Consider the following 18909-nt stretch of genomic DNA (forward strand, 5'->3'; position numbering starts at 1 on the left):
CTGTAGAATAAAGGTGACCTTGGTGACTACTGCTTTCTTATTTACACAATGAGAAAATTTGTTCTCTAAAATCATAGAGTACCAGCTTTGTTGTTTGAAAATCTATCAGTAAAAATGAAATATCCCTCCCTTGGCTGGTCACTGTGACACAGAGAACCAGCCTCATGCCAAACCAAGTGCAGGGCTACAGATAAGGGGATTCTGGGCCAACAATTAGTATCTATGTTCACTCCGTACTTTCCAAGTTAACAGAAGTCTGTAGTCCAGACATGACCTTGAACTCTTTACACACAGCCCTAATTGGCTTTGTACCTATCAAAAGACTGCTTCACTTAAATTTCACCTACCTCGACCCTTCCTTAAAATTTCCTAATAACTCGGGCGCCTGGGTGGCTCAATTGGTTAAGCGACTGCCTTCAGCTCAGGTCATGATCCCAGGGTCCTGGGATCGAGTCCCACATTGGGCTCCCTGCTCTGCGGGAAGCCTGCTTCTCCCTCTCCCACTCCCCCTGCTTGTGTTCCCTCTCTCGCTGTGTCTCTCTCTGTCAAATAAATAAAATCTTAAAAAAAAATTTCCTAATAACTCTATTCCTTTGTCTTGTGATATGCCTCATTGTTCCTCTGTTGTGTGATCTCACTCATTGTAGGCCACAGCCAAAATCATAAAGGTGATTTTGTGGGACTACAGATTTGTCAGGTGACCTTGGGCGGATATGCTAGGAGAAAAAGCTTTACAAGAGTATCGCCAGGAGGCGCCTGGGTGACTCAGTCGGTTAAGCATCTGCCTTCCATCAGGTCATGATCCCAGGTCCTGGGATGAGCCCCACCTGGGGCTCCCTGCTCAGCTGAGAGTCTGCTTCTCCCTCCCCCCCACCCCCGCTTGTGCTCTCTCTCAAATAAATAAAATCTTTATTAAAAATATCGTCAGTAAACATTTGTTTTCATAAACTGTATCTCTTAACAATCATTCATGTGTAAATATTGAAAAAAGTCGGCCACTGTTTTGGTAGGGAAGTATCTGAGCAAACAAAGAGCATTTTAACACCACTGATCTAGATTATTTAGACCAATGTTCGTATAAAAAGAAAAGGAAAAAGTAGAAGAATGGTGGGGAGAGGAAAACTGACTGAGAGAGAAAGGTCATCTATTACACTACTTTAGTACAGTAACCGCCTAGAGGAACGCAAGCGCCTCGCTGAGAGTCCCTTTCCACTCTTCAATTAGGCGCGGCACAGGCTAAGGAACGAGCAGAACTACAACTCCCAGCATCCTGCGCGGCCCGGGGAAGGCAGGCCGGGACTGCGAGAAAGAGGCTCCGGGGGATAGCGGGCCAGAGCCGGCTTCTTTTGAAGGGGTTTCACACCTCTTTCCGCCCGCGGCGTCGGTGGCGTCGGCGGCGTCGGCGCTCACGCAGGGGCGGGTCACGGCGGCGCGAAGCGGTGCTGGGCGGGAAGGGAAGTCGTGGCGGCGGCGGCGGCGGCGGAGGCGGCGGCAGCGGGGGCAGCGGCGACGGCGGCGGCGGCGGGGGCCGCAGGAGCGGTGGTGCTGTCAGTTAGGCCGTCGGAGAAATGGGAGACCCGGGGTCGGAGGTGAGTGGTCGAGCGTTGGGCCGCGGCATTCTCAGCCGAGCCGGGGAGGGCTTTGTGTTTTTTGTCGAGTGTGAGGCCTGGTGCGCGGCGGGGCCATAGCCTCCGCGTCTCGGGCCGAGCCCAGCGTTCGGGCCTGGTGCGGGTCTGAACGAGGAACCAGCGGTAACAATGGCCGCCCGGCCGCCCCCGGCCCCCTGCGCCGGCCCCGGAGGTCGCTGTTGCGGCTGCTCTGGCCGTGAGAGCGACATTTTGAGACAGGCTCGCTCTTCGGCGGTGTGCGTGCATCCCTCCTCCTGGAGGAGATTGGGGAATTCGCAGGGGCTGGTAAGTCGTTTTCGGCGTCCGCTCCCTCTGGCTCCGTGTCTGCAGAGCCATAAGCCGACTCCATCGAGTCCTGTTCTTGGTCGGATTTGCATGCAGTTGTGCTCAGTTCGGTTTTCCCGAGAGCTCGCTGTGTTACAGAGCTCTTCCTTTTTCGTTGCTTTTGGGACAAATCTCCTCCTCCAAGTATGTGGCTGTATATAGATAAGCATGTTCTGCCTTATCTTTATAGATAATAGAGTCTGTCCCTCCAGCCGGGCCTGAGGCATCTGAGGCAACAACGGATGAAAACGAAGATGACATTCAGTTTGTGAGTGTAAGTAGCAACGATACTCGGGTTTTTCCCAGAATCCCAAACCTATGCGTGGTAAGCCATTATGTGATGATACCTCACCTGTCCCGTTCGTCATTCAGCAGCGAGGTATGAATGCCTCGCAGGTACTAGACACTGGGGAGCATGGCGTAGGATTAGGACATTTCCCGAAGGGGGGGTCTCTGAGCACCTCCGGTGGCCACCACAAAGACTGCCCGAAAGGACATGTTGCGCATTGAATCACGCTTCTCGTGCCTTCATGAGCGCCATTTTATACTTCATCTAGGCCAAGTTCTGGTCTTTTAGAGTGTGTGTGGAAGCAGGGCAAGAGCGTCCTTTCAGAGATGACCTGCAGGTTAGAGGGAAGGGTCGGCTGATGATGAGGAAGGAGGTAGAAAACAAGAAGGGTTGCAAGAACTCGAAATCTGAGCGTTCTGTAGCTTCATAACGTGAAGGCAAATAGCTTGAAGACTTCACCAACCTCTGAGATCGTCATGTTACAGCATAGTGCAAGAGTTGATGTTCATAATGAAGATCCCTGCATCACCAGGAGCACACATGGTTTTCAGACTTCCTTCCCTTTGGGACAGTGGTCTCTGAGCATTAGGAGGTGTAAATGTGCAGGTTCCTGGGCCTCACTCCACACGGACTGAATCAGAATCTGCAGGTGGGACCCAGGAATCTTCACTTTGGAACAAATGAAAGGAAATAGGAATCTGTGAACCATGCTTTGTAAAGCCTTGGTTTAGGGGGGAGCGGGTTATGATGTATTTGGGGATGGTTTTCACCCAAAACTGTAAAGTTTTGCAAAGGCTCTGTTTAAAGTGGTATCTTAGCCAGCTAAAAACTTCTCCAAACCAGTGATTAGTTGAGGTTTGCTGTTAAAGGTGTATAATTTTTCTTTAAATGAGTGGCAGTTTCATGTTTGTTTGTTAATTGCTATAGGTTTAGGGCAACCTGATAAACCAATTTTTTTCCCAAATGTCAACTGTTTTCTAAATCAAATAAAATCTCCTCTTTAAATGTTGTGGTGTTAGGATGTTGTTTCTTGTTCTAGTAGGGTCATATGGAAATTCTTTACAAGAGCATTTCCTTGACATTCTTCCCCATTAACAGTACATATGATAACCCCCATTTTCTTTTTTTTGACACTTGGGGCCTTATAAATTTGGGGGTGCCAAGATAGGTTTTATGCTGATTCTGCTTCCCTGTGTTGTAGAGTGAGTGATGTAGCTATGGAAATTACAGAGCCACAGTGTGGTTTTTTGTTTTTTGGGGGGTTTTTTTGTAATGAAAAGCATTTGGAAGGAATATTTCATGGGTCTTCGGGCAAAATAATTTTGGTTCCTCCTGACCTCCTCATTGTATAGAAACAAATGAATGGGACATTATAAACTGGATGATATTTTGTGCAACTAAAACTAGGAGTGACATAGGTGTTATGACATGTGCCTTTGAGAAACAGAATCTACAAGATTAAGGTTGGAAAAATAGGTGTAAGTTTGTGTAAAACTGTGGAATAAACTATTAAAAATTTTTAACATATCAGCTTTTCTTCAGTTGAAGTTTAAAACTCTCTTAATTTGGGGCACCTGGGTGGCTCAGTCATTAAGTGTCTGCCTTCCACTCTGGTCATGATCCCAGGGTCCTGGGATGGAGCCCCACATCAGGCTCCCTGCTCTGCGTGGAGCCTGCTTCTCTCTCTCCCACTCCCCCTGCTTGTGTTCCCTCTCTCGCTGTGTCTCTCTCTCTGTGTCAAATAAATAAATAAAATCTCAAAAATAAATAAAACTCTCTTAATTTAAATTTAATTTTAAATACAGAGAATCTTTTGTATGTTTGCATCCAGAGTTTTGTACATCCAACTTGACAGAACCTCTTATTTAATTTAGCCTTGTTTCCAAAAAGAGGATCAAATATTTGATAGCTTCATAAAGAGAAGTGAATTATACAGGCATTCCAGGTTTTATTGCACTAGATTTTATTGTCCTTCACAAATACTGTTTTCAAAGATTTGTGGCAACCCTCTATGAAGCAAGTCAGTTGGCACCATTTTACCAATAGCATCTGCTAACTTTGTGTCTCTGTCACGTTTCAGTAATTCCCACAATATTTCAAACTTTTTCATTATTATTGTATTTGTTGTGGTGATCTATGATCACTGATGATAACTCACTGAAAACACAGGTAATGGTTAGCATTTTTTTTAGCAATAAAGTATTTTTTTAATAAGCTGTGTACATTTTTTTAGACATACTTAATAGACTGTAGTATAAACATAACTTTTATATGCACTGGGAAACCAAAAAATTCATTTGCTTCACTCTATTGTGATACTCGCTTTATTATAGTGGTCTGGAACTGAACCTATATTTCAGAGGTATGCTTGTATACTCTAAATGGAATTCAGTATCAGAAAGAAGAGAGTAAAATAAAAATATTCCTACTGCCTTTATTTTATTTATTTTTTAAGATTTTATTGTTAAGTAATCTCTATATACAACATGGGGCTCAAACCTACACCACGAGATCAGGAGTCACACACTCCTACGATTGAGCTAGCCAGCCACCCCCCTATTGCATTTAAATGGTTCCACAGGAAAAAACAGTGATAATTTAATTCAACTTTAAAATATACTCAGAGACAGAATTTACTTCCCTTTGTAACCCCATCCTATGCTGGGCTCTACCAGGGTATGCCTATTTCTCTTTTTTTAATAGTACCATCCAGTAAAGATGAAATGCTGCTGGGTGCAGTTCTCTGCTTGAGGGTTCTTCAGATACAAAAAGTTACTACTTGATGTATTCTATTATGGGTTCCTTAGTCTTCCTATAAATCGCTTTTCAGCCTTCAGTCTGCATTATAGCACAGCTTCCTCTTTGTGTTCTGCCATATACATATATGCGTGCATGTAGCTAAATAAACACAATTTGCTGAAAGAAAGAAATGATAAAAATTTGTAGGTACAAAAAGAGCCTTTACCTTTGATATAAATTTTATTGTAATATACATACAGAAGAGTGTACTTCCTGATTGTTCTTCTGGCCTTCACTCTATTTTAGTGTACTACATTACTATTGTCTGGATTATCTTGTTACTAGTCTTCCCACACTTCATACTTTCCTAATGTTGAACCACAGCTCTAATGTTATTCCCATCTCAGCACTATTGATTGGTTCATTTACCTATAGAGTAAAATCTAGGTTTTTGATCCAGGTATTTAGGGCCTGGTGTATTCTGTAGGTAGTATATATAGGTAAAGAAAGAATTGAGAAAATCAGGGCTTGATGTTTGGTTGTGAAAGGATACAGAGGATAAAGCAGAGCTATTTAAGAACTCTGATTTTGAGCTTAGATATCTAAAAGATTATTGGTAGTCATCCAGTTAAAGAATAAAGTACCATGATGTGTCTTTTTAATACTATTCCTGTACTATTTTCCATTTCCAAAGGAATCCACATGGCTTTATTCCTCTGTGTAGATTTAGTTTCTCTTTCGGTTTTGTCATCATTACTTACTCATCTACTCTTGTGCTGCTTTTGTTTTTGATTATTCTGTGCCACCTGCAATCCTCCTTAGGAAGGAGAAAGTCTTGCTAATTCCAACAACAAAAACCTACTGATTGTAAATGCAAGTGTGGTTTGAATGGTTTTCATGACTTGTAAATTTGCTCAATTGCTTTTTAGGAAGAACCATCAAAAAGTGTTCTTGAATACATTGATCTGGTCTGTGGTGATAATGAAGAGCCTAGCACCTGTCCTAGTGATGTAAGTATATTTGTGGTTTTTCAGTTCGGTCATTAAGTGCAAAGTATGTTGGAGGTGGCTTGAACTGGCTTGCAAGAACTGATTGTAAGATTTTCAGGAGAAAAAGATTTTGTGAGCTGATATGTTAAACATGGCCATTATTAAAAATTAAAGTATATATTAAAAATCGAAGTATATAAAGTTACAAGGAAATAAATTATTATATTTAAGGTAGTAAATATTCAAAAATCATATCTTAATTTGAGGTTATTTACACCTATTGTATCTGAGTGGTAGGAATACTATATAACAGCATGCTCCTGCAACATGATTGGAGTATTTACACCAAGGTAAATGTCAAACTACAAATCGGGGCTTGATTTATTATGGTGGATAAAATGTTAATTCAGATTAAGCCTAAAAATGTGATACATCTCTAAATTGCTGGACTGTGTGCTATATGAACAATTGAGGAAACCTTGTAATACTTGAAAACTCTTTGATTCAGCAAAGATGTTGATGTCATTGATGAGCGAGTGGAGTTCTGGTATACATCTTCACTTCTTCACTTTTCATCTTATTAAATGAAAATATTAACACTTTTCACATTGAAACCATACTCATTTGTAAATTATATGAGCAATTTCTTTGTTCAATTGGATGTTAATCAAACATTCGATTTCGTGACATTATTGGCTATGAAATTTTTAAAACCACGCCTGGCTGACTCAGTCAGGAGGAGCATGCAACTTTGATTTTAGGATCGTGAGTTCAAGCCCCACTTTGGGTGAAGAGATTACTAAAAAAATAAACTTTATAAAAAACTGATAGTGAATTTTTCAACAAATAGCAAATCATATTGAAGTTGTAGGTACAAATTGAAAGTCAACGTAAGTATTTTAATTCAAAATTTATTTCTAAAATTATATAAAGAAATCATTAACAGAAATTTTTACATTAACCTTTAAAGTGTTGTCAAGAACTTTACTTATACATGTAAAATTATTTTTCAGATTCTGTTCCCTAAAATGCCAAAACGGCAGGGAGATTTTTTGCGTTTTTTAAATGTGAAGAAGTTGAAAACAGACACAGAAAGTAATAGCAAAAATCATTGTGGATTGTCTAAGTCAAAGGAATCAAATTTCAAATATGTTGAACAACCAATCATTGAAGAAAATCCGTCATGTTCATCAAAGGAAGAAACAGATAATCTTGTGCTTCCAGATTGTTGGAATGAAAAACAAGCATTTATGTTTACAGAACAGTACAAATGGCTTGAAATAAAAGAAGGTAGATTAGGATGTAAGGATTGTTCAGCAGTTCGGCATTTGGGATCAAAAGCAGAAAAGCATGTCCACGTGTCCAAGGAATGGATTGCATATTTAGTAACCCCTAATGGCAGTAATAAAACTACTAGACAGGCTTCTCTGCGGAAAAAAATTAGGGAACACGATGTTTCTAAAGCCCATGGTAAAATTCAGGATTTGTTAAAGGAATCAGTTAATGACTCAATTTCTGATTTAGTGCATAAACAAAATAATAAAAATGTTGATGCTACAGTAAAAGTTTTCAATACTGTTTACAGTTTAGTAAAACATAATAGACCTTTATCTGATATTGGGGGGGCAATAGAATTACAAGAGAAAAATGGAGACGTCAACTGTTTAAATACACGATACAGTGCAACAAGAATAGCAGAACATATTGCAAAAGAAATGAAAATGAAGATATTTAAGAATATTATAGAAGAGAATGCCAAAATCTGCATCATAATTGATGAGGCATCTACAGTTTCGAAGAAAAGCACTGTAGTGATTTATCTCCAGTGCACAGTTCAGTCGGCTCCTGCACCAGTTATGTTATTTGTTGCTTTAAAAGAATTGGTGTCAACTTCAGCAGAGTGTATTTTCAATACAGTACTGAGTTCTTTAAATGATTGTGGCTTTACTAATGAATATTTGAAAGCAAATTTAATTGCATTTTGTTCTGATGGTGCTAATACAATCCTGGGAAAAAAGTCTGGAGTACCTACAAAGTTGTTAGAAAATTTTCCTAAAATCATTATTTGGAACTGTTTAAACTATCGATTGCAATTGTCACTTGATGATTCAATATCTGAAATAAAACAAGTTAATCATTTTAAACTATTTCTTGATAAAATTTATTCCATTTACCACCAGTCTAATAAAAATCAAAACAGGCTTTTAGAAACTGTAGCTAAAGATCTTGAAATTGAAATTATTAAAATTGGACGGGTAATGGGACCAAGATGGGCGGCATGTAGTTTACAAACTGCTACTGCTGTATGGCATGCATATCCTGTATTATATATGCATTTCTCTAATTCTTACTCTGGTTTGGCAAAGAGATTAGCTAACATTCATTTTTTGCAAGACCTTGCTTTAATGATTGACATTCTTGAAGAATTTTCACTGCTTTCGACTGCATTACAGTCCAGATCAACTAACATTCAGAAAGCACAAAAATTGATCAAACGTACCATAAGAGCTTTGGAAAATTTAAAAATTGGTACTGGAAAGCATGAGTCTCAAATTGAAGGTTTGATTAAGTCAGATAAGTTTAAAGATATTCCATTTAATAAAAATAATAAATATAATGCTCTTCCTAGGAGTATGTTAATAGAAAATATAATTGAACACATGCATTTACGTCTTGTATCTGACAGAAACCATGATGAAAGTATTTTTAATTATTTTGACTTGCTAGAACCTTCTACATGGCCTTATGAAGAAATAACTTCACCATGGATAGCTGGTGAAAAAAAATTATTTCATCTATGTGAAATTTTAAAATATAAAATTGATTTGAATGATTTTCGGGAATTTGTAAATAATATAAAATCAAACAATGTTTCAATTCCTACAACTATACAAAAAGCTAAAAAGATAGTTAACACTATTGCAATCAATAATGCTGAAGCTGAAAGAGGTTTCAATTTAATGAACATAATTTGTACAAGGGTGAGAAATAAAGTTTAACAATCAATCACATATCAGATCTAATGACAATAAATTTATTGGGGAAGGAGTTAGCAGATTGGGATGCAACTCCATTTGTAAAGTCCTGGTCAAATTGTAACCATAGGTTGGCTACAGATACAAGAGTTAGGCAAAAATCAACAAAAGCCTTCTTTGGGAATCAGTTGGCTATATGGAATTTACAATAAAGGGTGTTATATATGTTATCATTTGTAAATTGTGTGCTACACATCTTATATATAAAATATTTTTTTTGAAAGCCCATTGTTAAACTTTTATTAACACGTTTCAAAGGCATTCTCCAAAGAGATAAAGTTGATTGTTTTTAGGAGCTATATAGTTTTTTAGAGATTGGCCCGTGTCTCCTAGAATAGCCCATGGTGTATATTACAAGGAGTCCTCTATAGAACATCCAACCATTTCCATTTCTGTTGCCTTTTAGTAAGGATGCAAAAGTTCAAAGCCCTGGAAATTACATAAAATAAATGAGAAATGGAATAAAAACTGCAAACCTTTTGGCTGTTAATAATCACTTCTGTATGTACTAATACAGTAATCTCTAGCTATGTGTGGCTATTAAGCACTTGAAATGAGCTCAGTAGGACTAAGTTAATTTTTTATTTAATTTTAATTACAAAAATGCAGTGTAAAATATTTTTAACGCAACTTTTTTTTAGAAATACATTTAACTTGCTACCTTGCTCGTGATTCTTGCAGTGTGCCTGTCAAACTCCTGTGTCATGTGTAATGTTACTTAAAAACATATCAGTGAATTGGTGTCAACAGATGGATTCAGTGCACATTATTTTTTTCTATGAATTGGATGTAATATAGCATCTTTACCTGAGTATTTTGTGATAACTTAATGTAAATCATAATTGATAATTAAATTGAAATATTTATTTTAAATATAATTATTTTTCTAGTTCAGACATGAATATGCACATTTTTTTATTTAAAATGAAGGCATACTGAAAAAGAAGTAGAGATGCAGAAACTAGTACTACAACTGGAACAATAAACAGTGGAAGAAGGTATGTTATGCATTTCATGATGAATGGTTAATTGCAGTTGGCTGTGGCTGAGAAAGACTTATTTAACAAAGACAGTAAAGTGGATAATTCTGACACAGTTTCAGCAAATGCATAATGAATGAAATCTTTCAAAGTAAAAAAAATTTAGTCACTTGAAATCAGAATTAAATGTTGAACAAAAAAATTTTTAAATAATTTTTAAAGGATTGATTATAAGTTTAGCCAGCTATAAAACAGGTTGAATTTTCACATGAAAAAAGAACTGGTTTTGAATAGATAATAAAGTATTTCAGTAATAGAAATTGTTAGAAAATTATGAATTTAAGCCTTAAAAATGTTTATTAAGAAAGTACAAAGTCCTGGGGCACCTGGGTGGCTCAGTCGGTTAAGCATCTGCCTTCGGCTCAGGTTATGGTCCCAGGGTCTTGGGATCCAGCCCTGCATTGGGCTCCCTGCTCAGCAGGAAGCCTGTTTCTCCCTCTCCCACTCCCCCTGCTTGTGTTCCCTCTCTCGCTGTCTCTCTCTCTGTCAAATAAATAAAATCTTTAAAAAAAAAGAAGTAGTACGAAGTCCTTAGTTAAGTAGCCAAACATTGTAGAATACAGGACCTTCCTAACCATTAAAGATTAATTGATTCAAAATCTGAAAAATAAGTATTTTTCTTTGGATGAGTTATGTAATATAAGAGCTGCAGATCAAAACTTGGAGTACCTTTTGTCTCATAGGACTTAAACATTTATGAAGCAATAATTTGAATTCATGGCCTAAAATCAAACTTGTGTAGCTTTTTTTTTTTTTTTTTAAAGTAAGCTCTTTGTCCACAGTGGGGCTTGAATTCATGACCCCAAGATCAAGAGTTGTTTCCTCTACCAACTGAGCCAGCCAGGTACCCCTGTGTAGCTATTTTTTATTTTTTAAAGAACTTTTTATTTATTCATTTGAGACAGAGAGATAGAGCAGGAGCAGTGGGGAGAGGCAGAGGGATAGGGAGAAGCAGACTCCCCGCTGAGCAGGGAGCCCACACGGGGCTTGATCGCAGGACCCAGAGATCATGACCTGAGCCAAAGGCAGACACCCAACCATCTGAGCCACCCAGGCGCCCCTCTGTAGCTGTTTTTTAATCTCTTATATTTGTTAGAGGAGTTTCAGATAGATGAGAAAAAAAATTACTTCTCACACAATAAATGGCATTCTAGGTAGGTTAGGTAAAAATGTCAGATCTTACTGAAATTTTTAAACGAGACATTCCCCTTATTCATTCTACCTGTATGGTACATTTTTTTCTTTTTAAGATTTTATTTATTTGACAGGTAGTGAGAGCAGGAACACAAGCAGGGGAATGGGAGAGGGAGAAGCAGGCCTCCCGCTGAGTGGGGAGCCCGATGCAGGGCTTGATCCCAGGACCCTGGGATCGTGACTGAGCCAAAGGTAGATGCTTCACGACCGAGCCACCCAGGCGCTCCCTGTATGATACATTTTGAAGATAGTTGTCAATTTTTTGAAATGGTCTCTACGACAGGTGTCATGGGTACAGTTAAATGTTCATTATATGAGTGCAAACGCTATGAATCAACATCAGCTAATAGGATTGCTGAATGAATTAAAAGACAGTTTAGTGATCTTACGTACTTTGCTAGTTGGTTGAATTGTGGAAGACTTCTAAAAAACTTACTGTAAACACTAGTTCAAGATTTTCTTGCAGCAACAGAAATGCTAGCCAAATACTTAATAATCAAGGAGAAAATGGTGGGGGCACACAGCTGGCTCAGTTGGTGGAGCATGTGACTCTTGATCTCAGGGTTGTGGGTTTGAGCCCCATATTAGGTGTAAATCTTACTTTAAAAAAAAAAGGGGGGGGGAGAGGAACCATGAGAGACTATGGACTCTGAAACACAAACTGAGGGTTCTAGAGGGGAGGGGGGTGGGGCGATGGGTTAGCCTGGTGATGGGTATTAAAGGGCATGTACTGAATGGAGCACTGGGTGTTACACGCAAACAATCATGGAACACTACATCAAAAACTAATGATGTAATGTATGGGGATTAACATAAGAATAAAAAAAATAAAAAAAAAACTAATGATGTAATGTATGGTGATTAACATAATAATAAAAAAATAGTGGTTTTCTCCCCAATATATGGCATATGAATGACCTAAATTTGAAGCTCCAAGGAAAAGGAAAAGCTTTGTGCCCTATTTAGACAAGCACTAGAATTTATTTTGAAATAGAAACTTTAAAAAATAATAATTTTACACATTTTTCTAATATGAATCAGTATGCACAAGATTTTAACTGTATTTGACATTGTTATGTAAATTTACTATAAAATTATATGAAAAATGTTTTATTAATTTGCTTTTAAATTTACTCATTAATTTGGAATTCAGTGTTAACAATACTGAGCTGACCCCAAATTTATTGGATTTACTTAGACAGATACAGTCTTCAAATTGATACGCTTTTGTTTTGAAAGTAAATCAATTCATTTTAAAAAGGATGAACAGGATTTTTTCAATGTGGATGTAAATAATAAAGGAAAATTATTTTCTTTCAGTTATTGGAAAACTTAACTGGAATAATTTGGGTATATGAATCTACTTTTCAACTGTAAATTTTATGAAATTTATATATAAATCAAGTACTTGTGATGAAAAAAGGCATTCAGATTAACATGTGCTTTATGTGTAAAATACACGTCAGATTTTAAAGACTTAGCATGTACAGTATCACATTAATTATTGATAATAGGTTGAAATAATATTTTGATTATTTTGAGTTAAATAAAGTAAAATTAATATCTATTTATTTTTACTTTAGAATTACATATGTGGCTTACATTATTAGTTCTGTTGGACAGTACTACCCTATATGATGGTTACTGTCAAATCTGGATTTCTCCAATCCAGACCTTACTCTTGACTTCAAGAACCATAGTCAGCTGCCTTCTCATCATTTTCACATTGTCCCATAGGTATCAAACTGAGTATGTCCAAAGCTGAACTTATCAGTCCCTCACTATATTTGTCTCAGAACAGCACAGCCATCCATCTATTTGCTCAAATTAGAAATTTAGAAGACATTTGAGTTTCTTCATTTTGCCCTGTCTCTTCCATCTTTTCAATATCTCTGTAATCCATATTTTCCTCATTATCCCCACTGCAGTTATCTTAGTTCAGGCAGGCCCTTGTTTTTCTTCCTTAGTGTACCTTAGTAACTTCCTAACAAGTCTCACTACCTTCATACTTGCCTTCGGCTCGGGTCATGATCCCAGAGTCCTCAGATCGAGTTCCACATGAGGCTCCTGGCTCAGCAAGGAGACTTGCTTCTCCCTCTGACCCTCTCCCCTCTCATGCTGTTTCTCTCTCTCTCCCTTTCTCTCTCTCAAGTAAATAAAATCTTAAAAAAAAAAAAGAGGCTTAAATGACTGAGCCACCCAGGTACCCCTAGACAGAGAATTTCAACAAGAATTTGTTGAATATGTAGCATTTTTTAGAAATTTCAACTGATAATGTGAAAAACAAAAACAAACATCAGTACTGCCACCCAGTTTCTTTTTTTTTTCTTTAAGATTTTATTTATTCATTTGACAGAGCGAGAAAGCACAAGCAGGGGGAGCAGAAGGAGAGGGAGAAGCAGGGGGCCTGATGCGGGGCTCGATCCCAGGACCCTGGGATCATGACTTGCCGAAGGCAGACGCCCAACCATCTGAGCTACCCAGGCGCCCCATGCCACCCAGTTTCATTACTTAAATTTGTGTTTTAGTTTCCAAGCACGTTGGTTCCAAATGATATTTCTTTATTTGTCATGAGTTAATGAAAAAGGTCAGGAACAGTCTTAATATGTAATTTATGTGTTCATTCACAAAACAGGGCAAGGGTGTACTTTGGTAGTCTTTAAGCTCAGGTAGTTTTGAGAAGTGGTGCAGATTTGGCCAAAAAGCATGAGAGATGGTAAATAGGCAAATATAAAAGACCATTTTCTTCTTAATTTCTTTAAAATAGAGCAAAAGTGGGGCGCCTGGTGGCTCAGTCAGTAGAGCATGCCATGCAACTCGACCTTGGGGTTATACGCTTTAGCCCCACATTGGGTGTCACAATTACTTCAAATATTTTAAAGAATAAAATATAGCAAAAGTTATATTATTGTTTCAGATATACTAGAGCATAAAAAAGTAGAGGTGGTAAAATAGGGAAGTATATAGTTGCAAGATTTCTATGTATTACATGAGCTGGTACAATATTAACTAAGTAGAAACAAAGTTTAAGAGTGTATTTTTTTTTAAGATTTTATTTACTTATTTGACAGAGCATGCGCAAGCAGGGGGAGCAGCAGACGAAGAGGGAGAAGCAGGCTCCCCGGTGAGCAGGGAGCCTGACTCAGGGCTCAATCCCAGGACCCTGAGATCATGACCTGAGCCGAAGGCACGTGCTTAACCAACTGAGCCACCCAGGTGCCCCAAGAATGTATGTTCTAATTCTTTTTTTTTTTTAAAGATTTTATTTATTTATTTAACAGACAGAAAGAGAGAGACAGAGAAGGAACACAAGCAGGGAGAGTGGGAGAGGGAGAAGCAGGCTTCCGACCGAGCAGGGAGCCTGATGCAGGGCTCGATTCCAGGACCCTGGGATCATGACCTGAGTCGAAGGCAGCCGCCCAACCAACTGAGCCACCCAGGTGCCCCTGAATGTTCTAATTCTTAGAAGAACTATTTAAAAAAGAATTCAAAGAGTTACAATTAAAAAAGAGATCAATGGAATTTTGTTAAATGTTCAAATACTCAGAAAAAAGGGCAGGAAAAGGTACAGAAGAACAAAAAACAAGACAAAATACAATTGCAGATTTAAATATAGCCATTGTGGGGCACCTGGGTGGCTCAGTTGTTAAGCGTCTGCCTTCGGCTCATATATATATAACATAGGGGTGCCTGGGTGGCTCAGTCCCTTGAACATCCAACTCTCAGTTTCTGCTCCGGTTGTGATCTTGGAGTCATGGGATTGGCCCACTTTGGGCTCCGCTCTTTGTGGGGAGTCTGCTTGTCCCTCTCCCCTCTGCTCCTCCCCTGCTTGCACTTGCTCTCTCAAATAAAGGAAAGGAAGGAAGGAAGAAAAAGAAAGAAAGAAAGAAAAAGAAAATAAAATCTTTAAAAGAAATAACAACAAAAAAACCACACATAAGACTGAAAGATGGAGAGAAGGCAAACCAGGTAAGGGTCTTAGAACTCAGAACCATACAGTGGTGAGTTCCCTGATTTTTCTATTTGCCTCATATATCTCAGGCTTGGAGCAGAAGAAACTAGCAACCTGGAAATGCCAATGGACGCAGACAGAAAAATAAATGCCTGCCCTCTCATGTCAAAGGATCAGGAAAGGGCAGGCTAGGAAGACAAAACATATTATTTTATGAAACAAGACGAAACCAGAGAGGGAGACAAACCATAAGAGACTCTTAATCTTAGGAAACAAACTGAGGGTTGCTGGGGGGGAGGGGGGAGGGGATTGGGTAACTGTGTGATGGACATTGGGGAGGGTATGTGTTGTAATGAGCACTGGGTATTATATAAGACTGATGAATCACAGACCTGTATCCATGAAACAAATAATATGTTATATGTTAATTGAATTTAAATTAAAAAATAATTAGAATTTTTAAAATATTGGGAAAAAACATTATTTTACCCAGTAATGTCTCTACTTCAGGCAAATATTATGGAAAAATAGTGGCCCCACCCCCACTCAAGGCAGGCAAGGCCAAGTGGGGTGCCTGGACTTCTATCCTTGCCAACTTAAAGTACCCCTAACCCTGAAACCCACTCCACTGAGGTGCTCTGTCAGAGGAGACCTAATGGCGAGTCATGACTTTTACCTTTGCCCAGCATTAAGAAACCCTTCCCTCACCACCTAAGGTGTTAACAGAAGCTAACTACAGAGCCTGGACTTCTTCACTACCTGGGAGTAACAAGGCAGCAACATCCCCTTTCTGCTCCTAAAGTGGTGTCCGAGAACTAAGTAGAAATTTTATAATCTAGAGTCTCGTAACATAAAAACCCATATGTCTAGGTTTCAATAAAGATCATATGTCATTCCAAGAACCAGGAACACACTCACACACAAAAATCAATAGTTAGCAACACTAGGGGCACCTGGTTGGCTCAGTCGGTTAAGTGTCTGACTTCGGCTTGGGTCATGATCTCCGGGTCCTGAGATCAAGCCCTGCATTGGGCTCCACGCTCCTCAGAGGATAGTCTGCTTCTCCCTCTCCTTCTGCCTCTCTCCACTGCTTGTGCTCTCTCTTGTGCTTTCTCTTGCACACTCTTAAATAAATAAAATCTTTAAAAAAATAAAGATGATCTAGTGGGATCTCTCTCTCTCTCTTTTTTTTTTGGTACACAATGAAACTGAAGTTTTAAGAGGTTAACAAAATTGCCATGGCCACAGGGTTGTCATGAACAGATAACCAACACTATTTTACGGTTCTCTGTATTTACTATCCAATATTTTGGGGAGTGAAAATGTGATTTTATATATTTCACCTTTTAATATTTGCATGACTTTGGAGAGTTGTGTATTTTGTGGACTTTTTAAAAAAGATTTCTTTATTTTAGAGTGAGCAGGGGGGAGGGCAGGAGGAGAGGGAGAGAAATCCTAAGCAGACTCCCAACTGAGCACAGAGCTCAATATGGGGTGATCCCAGGACCCTGAGATCATGACCTGGGCTGAAACCGAGAGCTGGCCACTCAACAGAGTGAGCCACCCAGTTGCCTCTTGACTGATGTCTAACTTTAATATACTCACCTTTCAACAAAAATGATAACCTCATGAATGGCTCTAGGTTTTATAGGGCCCACTGCATACTAAATTTGGCAAATGCTATTTAAGAAAAAACACCACAAAATTATGACTACCCTGTTATATATAATTCAAAGTATTTATTTTTGACAGCTTACAGAGGTTTCTTTCAAATTCTCAAGTCTGTTAGTAATGCAATGTAATTTTTAGGATTGTTGTCAAATTTGGGGAAACCTCTATTGAGTTTCTTTGATATCTGAGCTATAAGAATTCAAATCTATAGAGTAAGTGCTCTTGAATATTCTTTGAATTGACCACATTCAGAGTATTCCTAGAAGATATCCCAAACTGAGATGGCCAGCAATAATGTAATTATATATGGAAGAGATCGCAAAGCACAAAAATATTTCTAATCCTTAACAAAATCTCAGAAATGCCTACTGCCACCCCAGGGTTAAAACTGGAGGGGAAAATGCAAACAAGGGGCAGCTAAAATGGAAAGAAACAGTGGTCTTAACCGACTATGGCAGAAATAGACATTTCTGCAAATTTTACAAAAACATATAAACATGAAGATATTACCAGGGCCCCTTCCATGAAGGAAACTATTAGCTTTGTACTAATTCTGCCGCTGACCTAGTTCATTGGGTTTTTTTGAGTTTTGAATGAGGTAAGGCAGGCTTGGGAAATTTCCAGACACTTAACAAGCAGTCAATAAATGTTACCTGAAGAATGACAGAATTGTTGATAATTTTTTTAAGATGTTGAGTCTGTGTGTTGGGGGAGGGGGTTCATTTTCCCTTTTGTTTTTAAACTTCCCTAATGAAATTTTTTTCAAGTCACAAGATTAAAATGTTTTAACTAAAAAAAAAAAATGTTTTAACTATTTTCTATGTTGGAATTCTAATTATATAATTCCTAACTTACCTCATGAATAATTGTTACTAACAATTTATATTTTTAAGCAAAAAACTTGTAGATAACAAAAATAACATACAACTATTGAAAGTATTACAAAACAATATCATAAGTTTGCCCTATTTTTAAAATTTTACTTTTTATAGGTATTATAAGTACCTGAGAAAACATGTCCAGTTCTAAATGTAACATTGGATTTTGTTGGAGAATCTGCAACCTCCCTGGCTGTGAGCATAGAGAGACATCTATAACATCACTGGTTCTCTTGATGGAGCAAAATGCTTGCTGAAGAAGCTATATGTAGATTCCACCCTAATTATCAGAGATGCATCAAACCAGAGAATTTCTAGTAGCCAAATAAGCATGAATTATGTTTACTTTGGAAATATGCATTTCCCCATCCCAAAATAAAATTGGTATATGAAAAAAATTTTAAGTTATATTCCTACCTCAAACCAAATTCCAGGAAAAAAAATTAAAGTTGGAGTAAAGAGTTAAAATTGAAGCTATATAAGAAAAATAAACATTGATGAATATTTTTATGTTCTTTAAAGGGAAAAGACATTCTCAGTATAAAAGTATTACAGCAAAAGTGCCAAACAAAACTAATGTATGAGTTCCCACATGTGTATTTTGTGGACTTGCTACATGGAGATGATAGTTTCATTAAGATTTTTACTTTGGGGGTGCCTGGGTGACTCCGTGGTTAAGTGTCTGCCTTGGGCTAAGGTCATGATCCCGGGGTCCTGGGATCCAGCCCCGCATCGGGCTCCCTGCTCAGCGGGAGGCCTTCTTCTCCCTCTCCCACTCCCCCTGCTTGTGTTCCCTCTCTCACTGTGTCTCTCTCTGTCAAAGAAATAAAACCTTAAAAAAAAAAAAAAGATTTTTACTTTGTGGTGTTAAGTGTGGTCAATGTTTTCGTCTGTTCTATGACATCTGTTTTCTGTGAATGTCTTTAATGCATTTGTCATTTTTGCAGCTTTGTCACATTTTTCCTTAGAAAATGTTTGTGCTAATATTGTGCCAGAGCTTTTCTTCAACATTTACTTTATAATGACATGGTTTTTCCTCGTCCAGCTTTTGCATTTGAGTTTATGGTTGGTGAGAGGGGCCAGGGCTCCCTGCCAGGCTTCAGACCTTTCTAAGGCTCTCTCTTCACTGTCATAGAGACCACTGACTGATTGCAGCCACGATGACTCCCC

At 38.4% G+C, this 18909-nt stretch overlaps 1 protein-coding gene and 1 long non-coding RNA gene across 2 annotated transcripts; both read left to right on the forward strand.

Moving 5' to 3' along the window:
* Positions 1-1454: 1454 nt before the first annotated feature.
* On the forward strand, positions 1455-10369 carry KIAA1586 (KIAA1586 ortholog). Its single transcript, XM_034990376.1, is given in 5 exon segments — positions 1455-1589; positions 2143-2226; positions 5910-5990; positions 6983-8959; positions 8962-10369. Coding segments are annotated over 5 exon segments (2358 nt in total). The 5' UTR covers positions 1455-1568; the 3' UTR covers positions 9157-10369.
* A 4059-nt stretch (positions 10370-14428) lies between these two features.
* Positions 14429-18121, forward strand: LOC118000600. Its single transcript, XR_004676506.1, has 2 exons — positions 14429-14467; positions 17854-18121. It is a non-coding gene; the product is annotated as an uncharacterized LOC118000600 (long non-coding RNA).
* The last annotated feature ends 788 nt before the right edge of the window (positions 18122-18909 follow it).

The sequence above is a fragment of the Mirounga leonina genome, unplaced genomic scaffold (genome assembly GCF_011800145.1).
Source record: "Mirounga leonina isolate KUSES-001 unplaced genomic scaffold, KU_Mleo_1.0 Mir_53, whole genome shotgun sequence".
Classification (NCBI taxonomy): Eukaryota; Metazoa; Chordata; class Mammalia; order Carnivora; family Phocidae; genus Mirounga; species Mirounga leonina.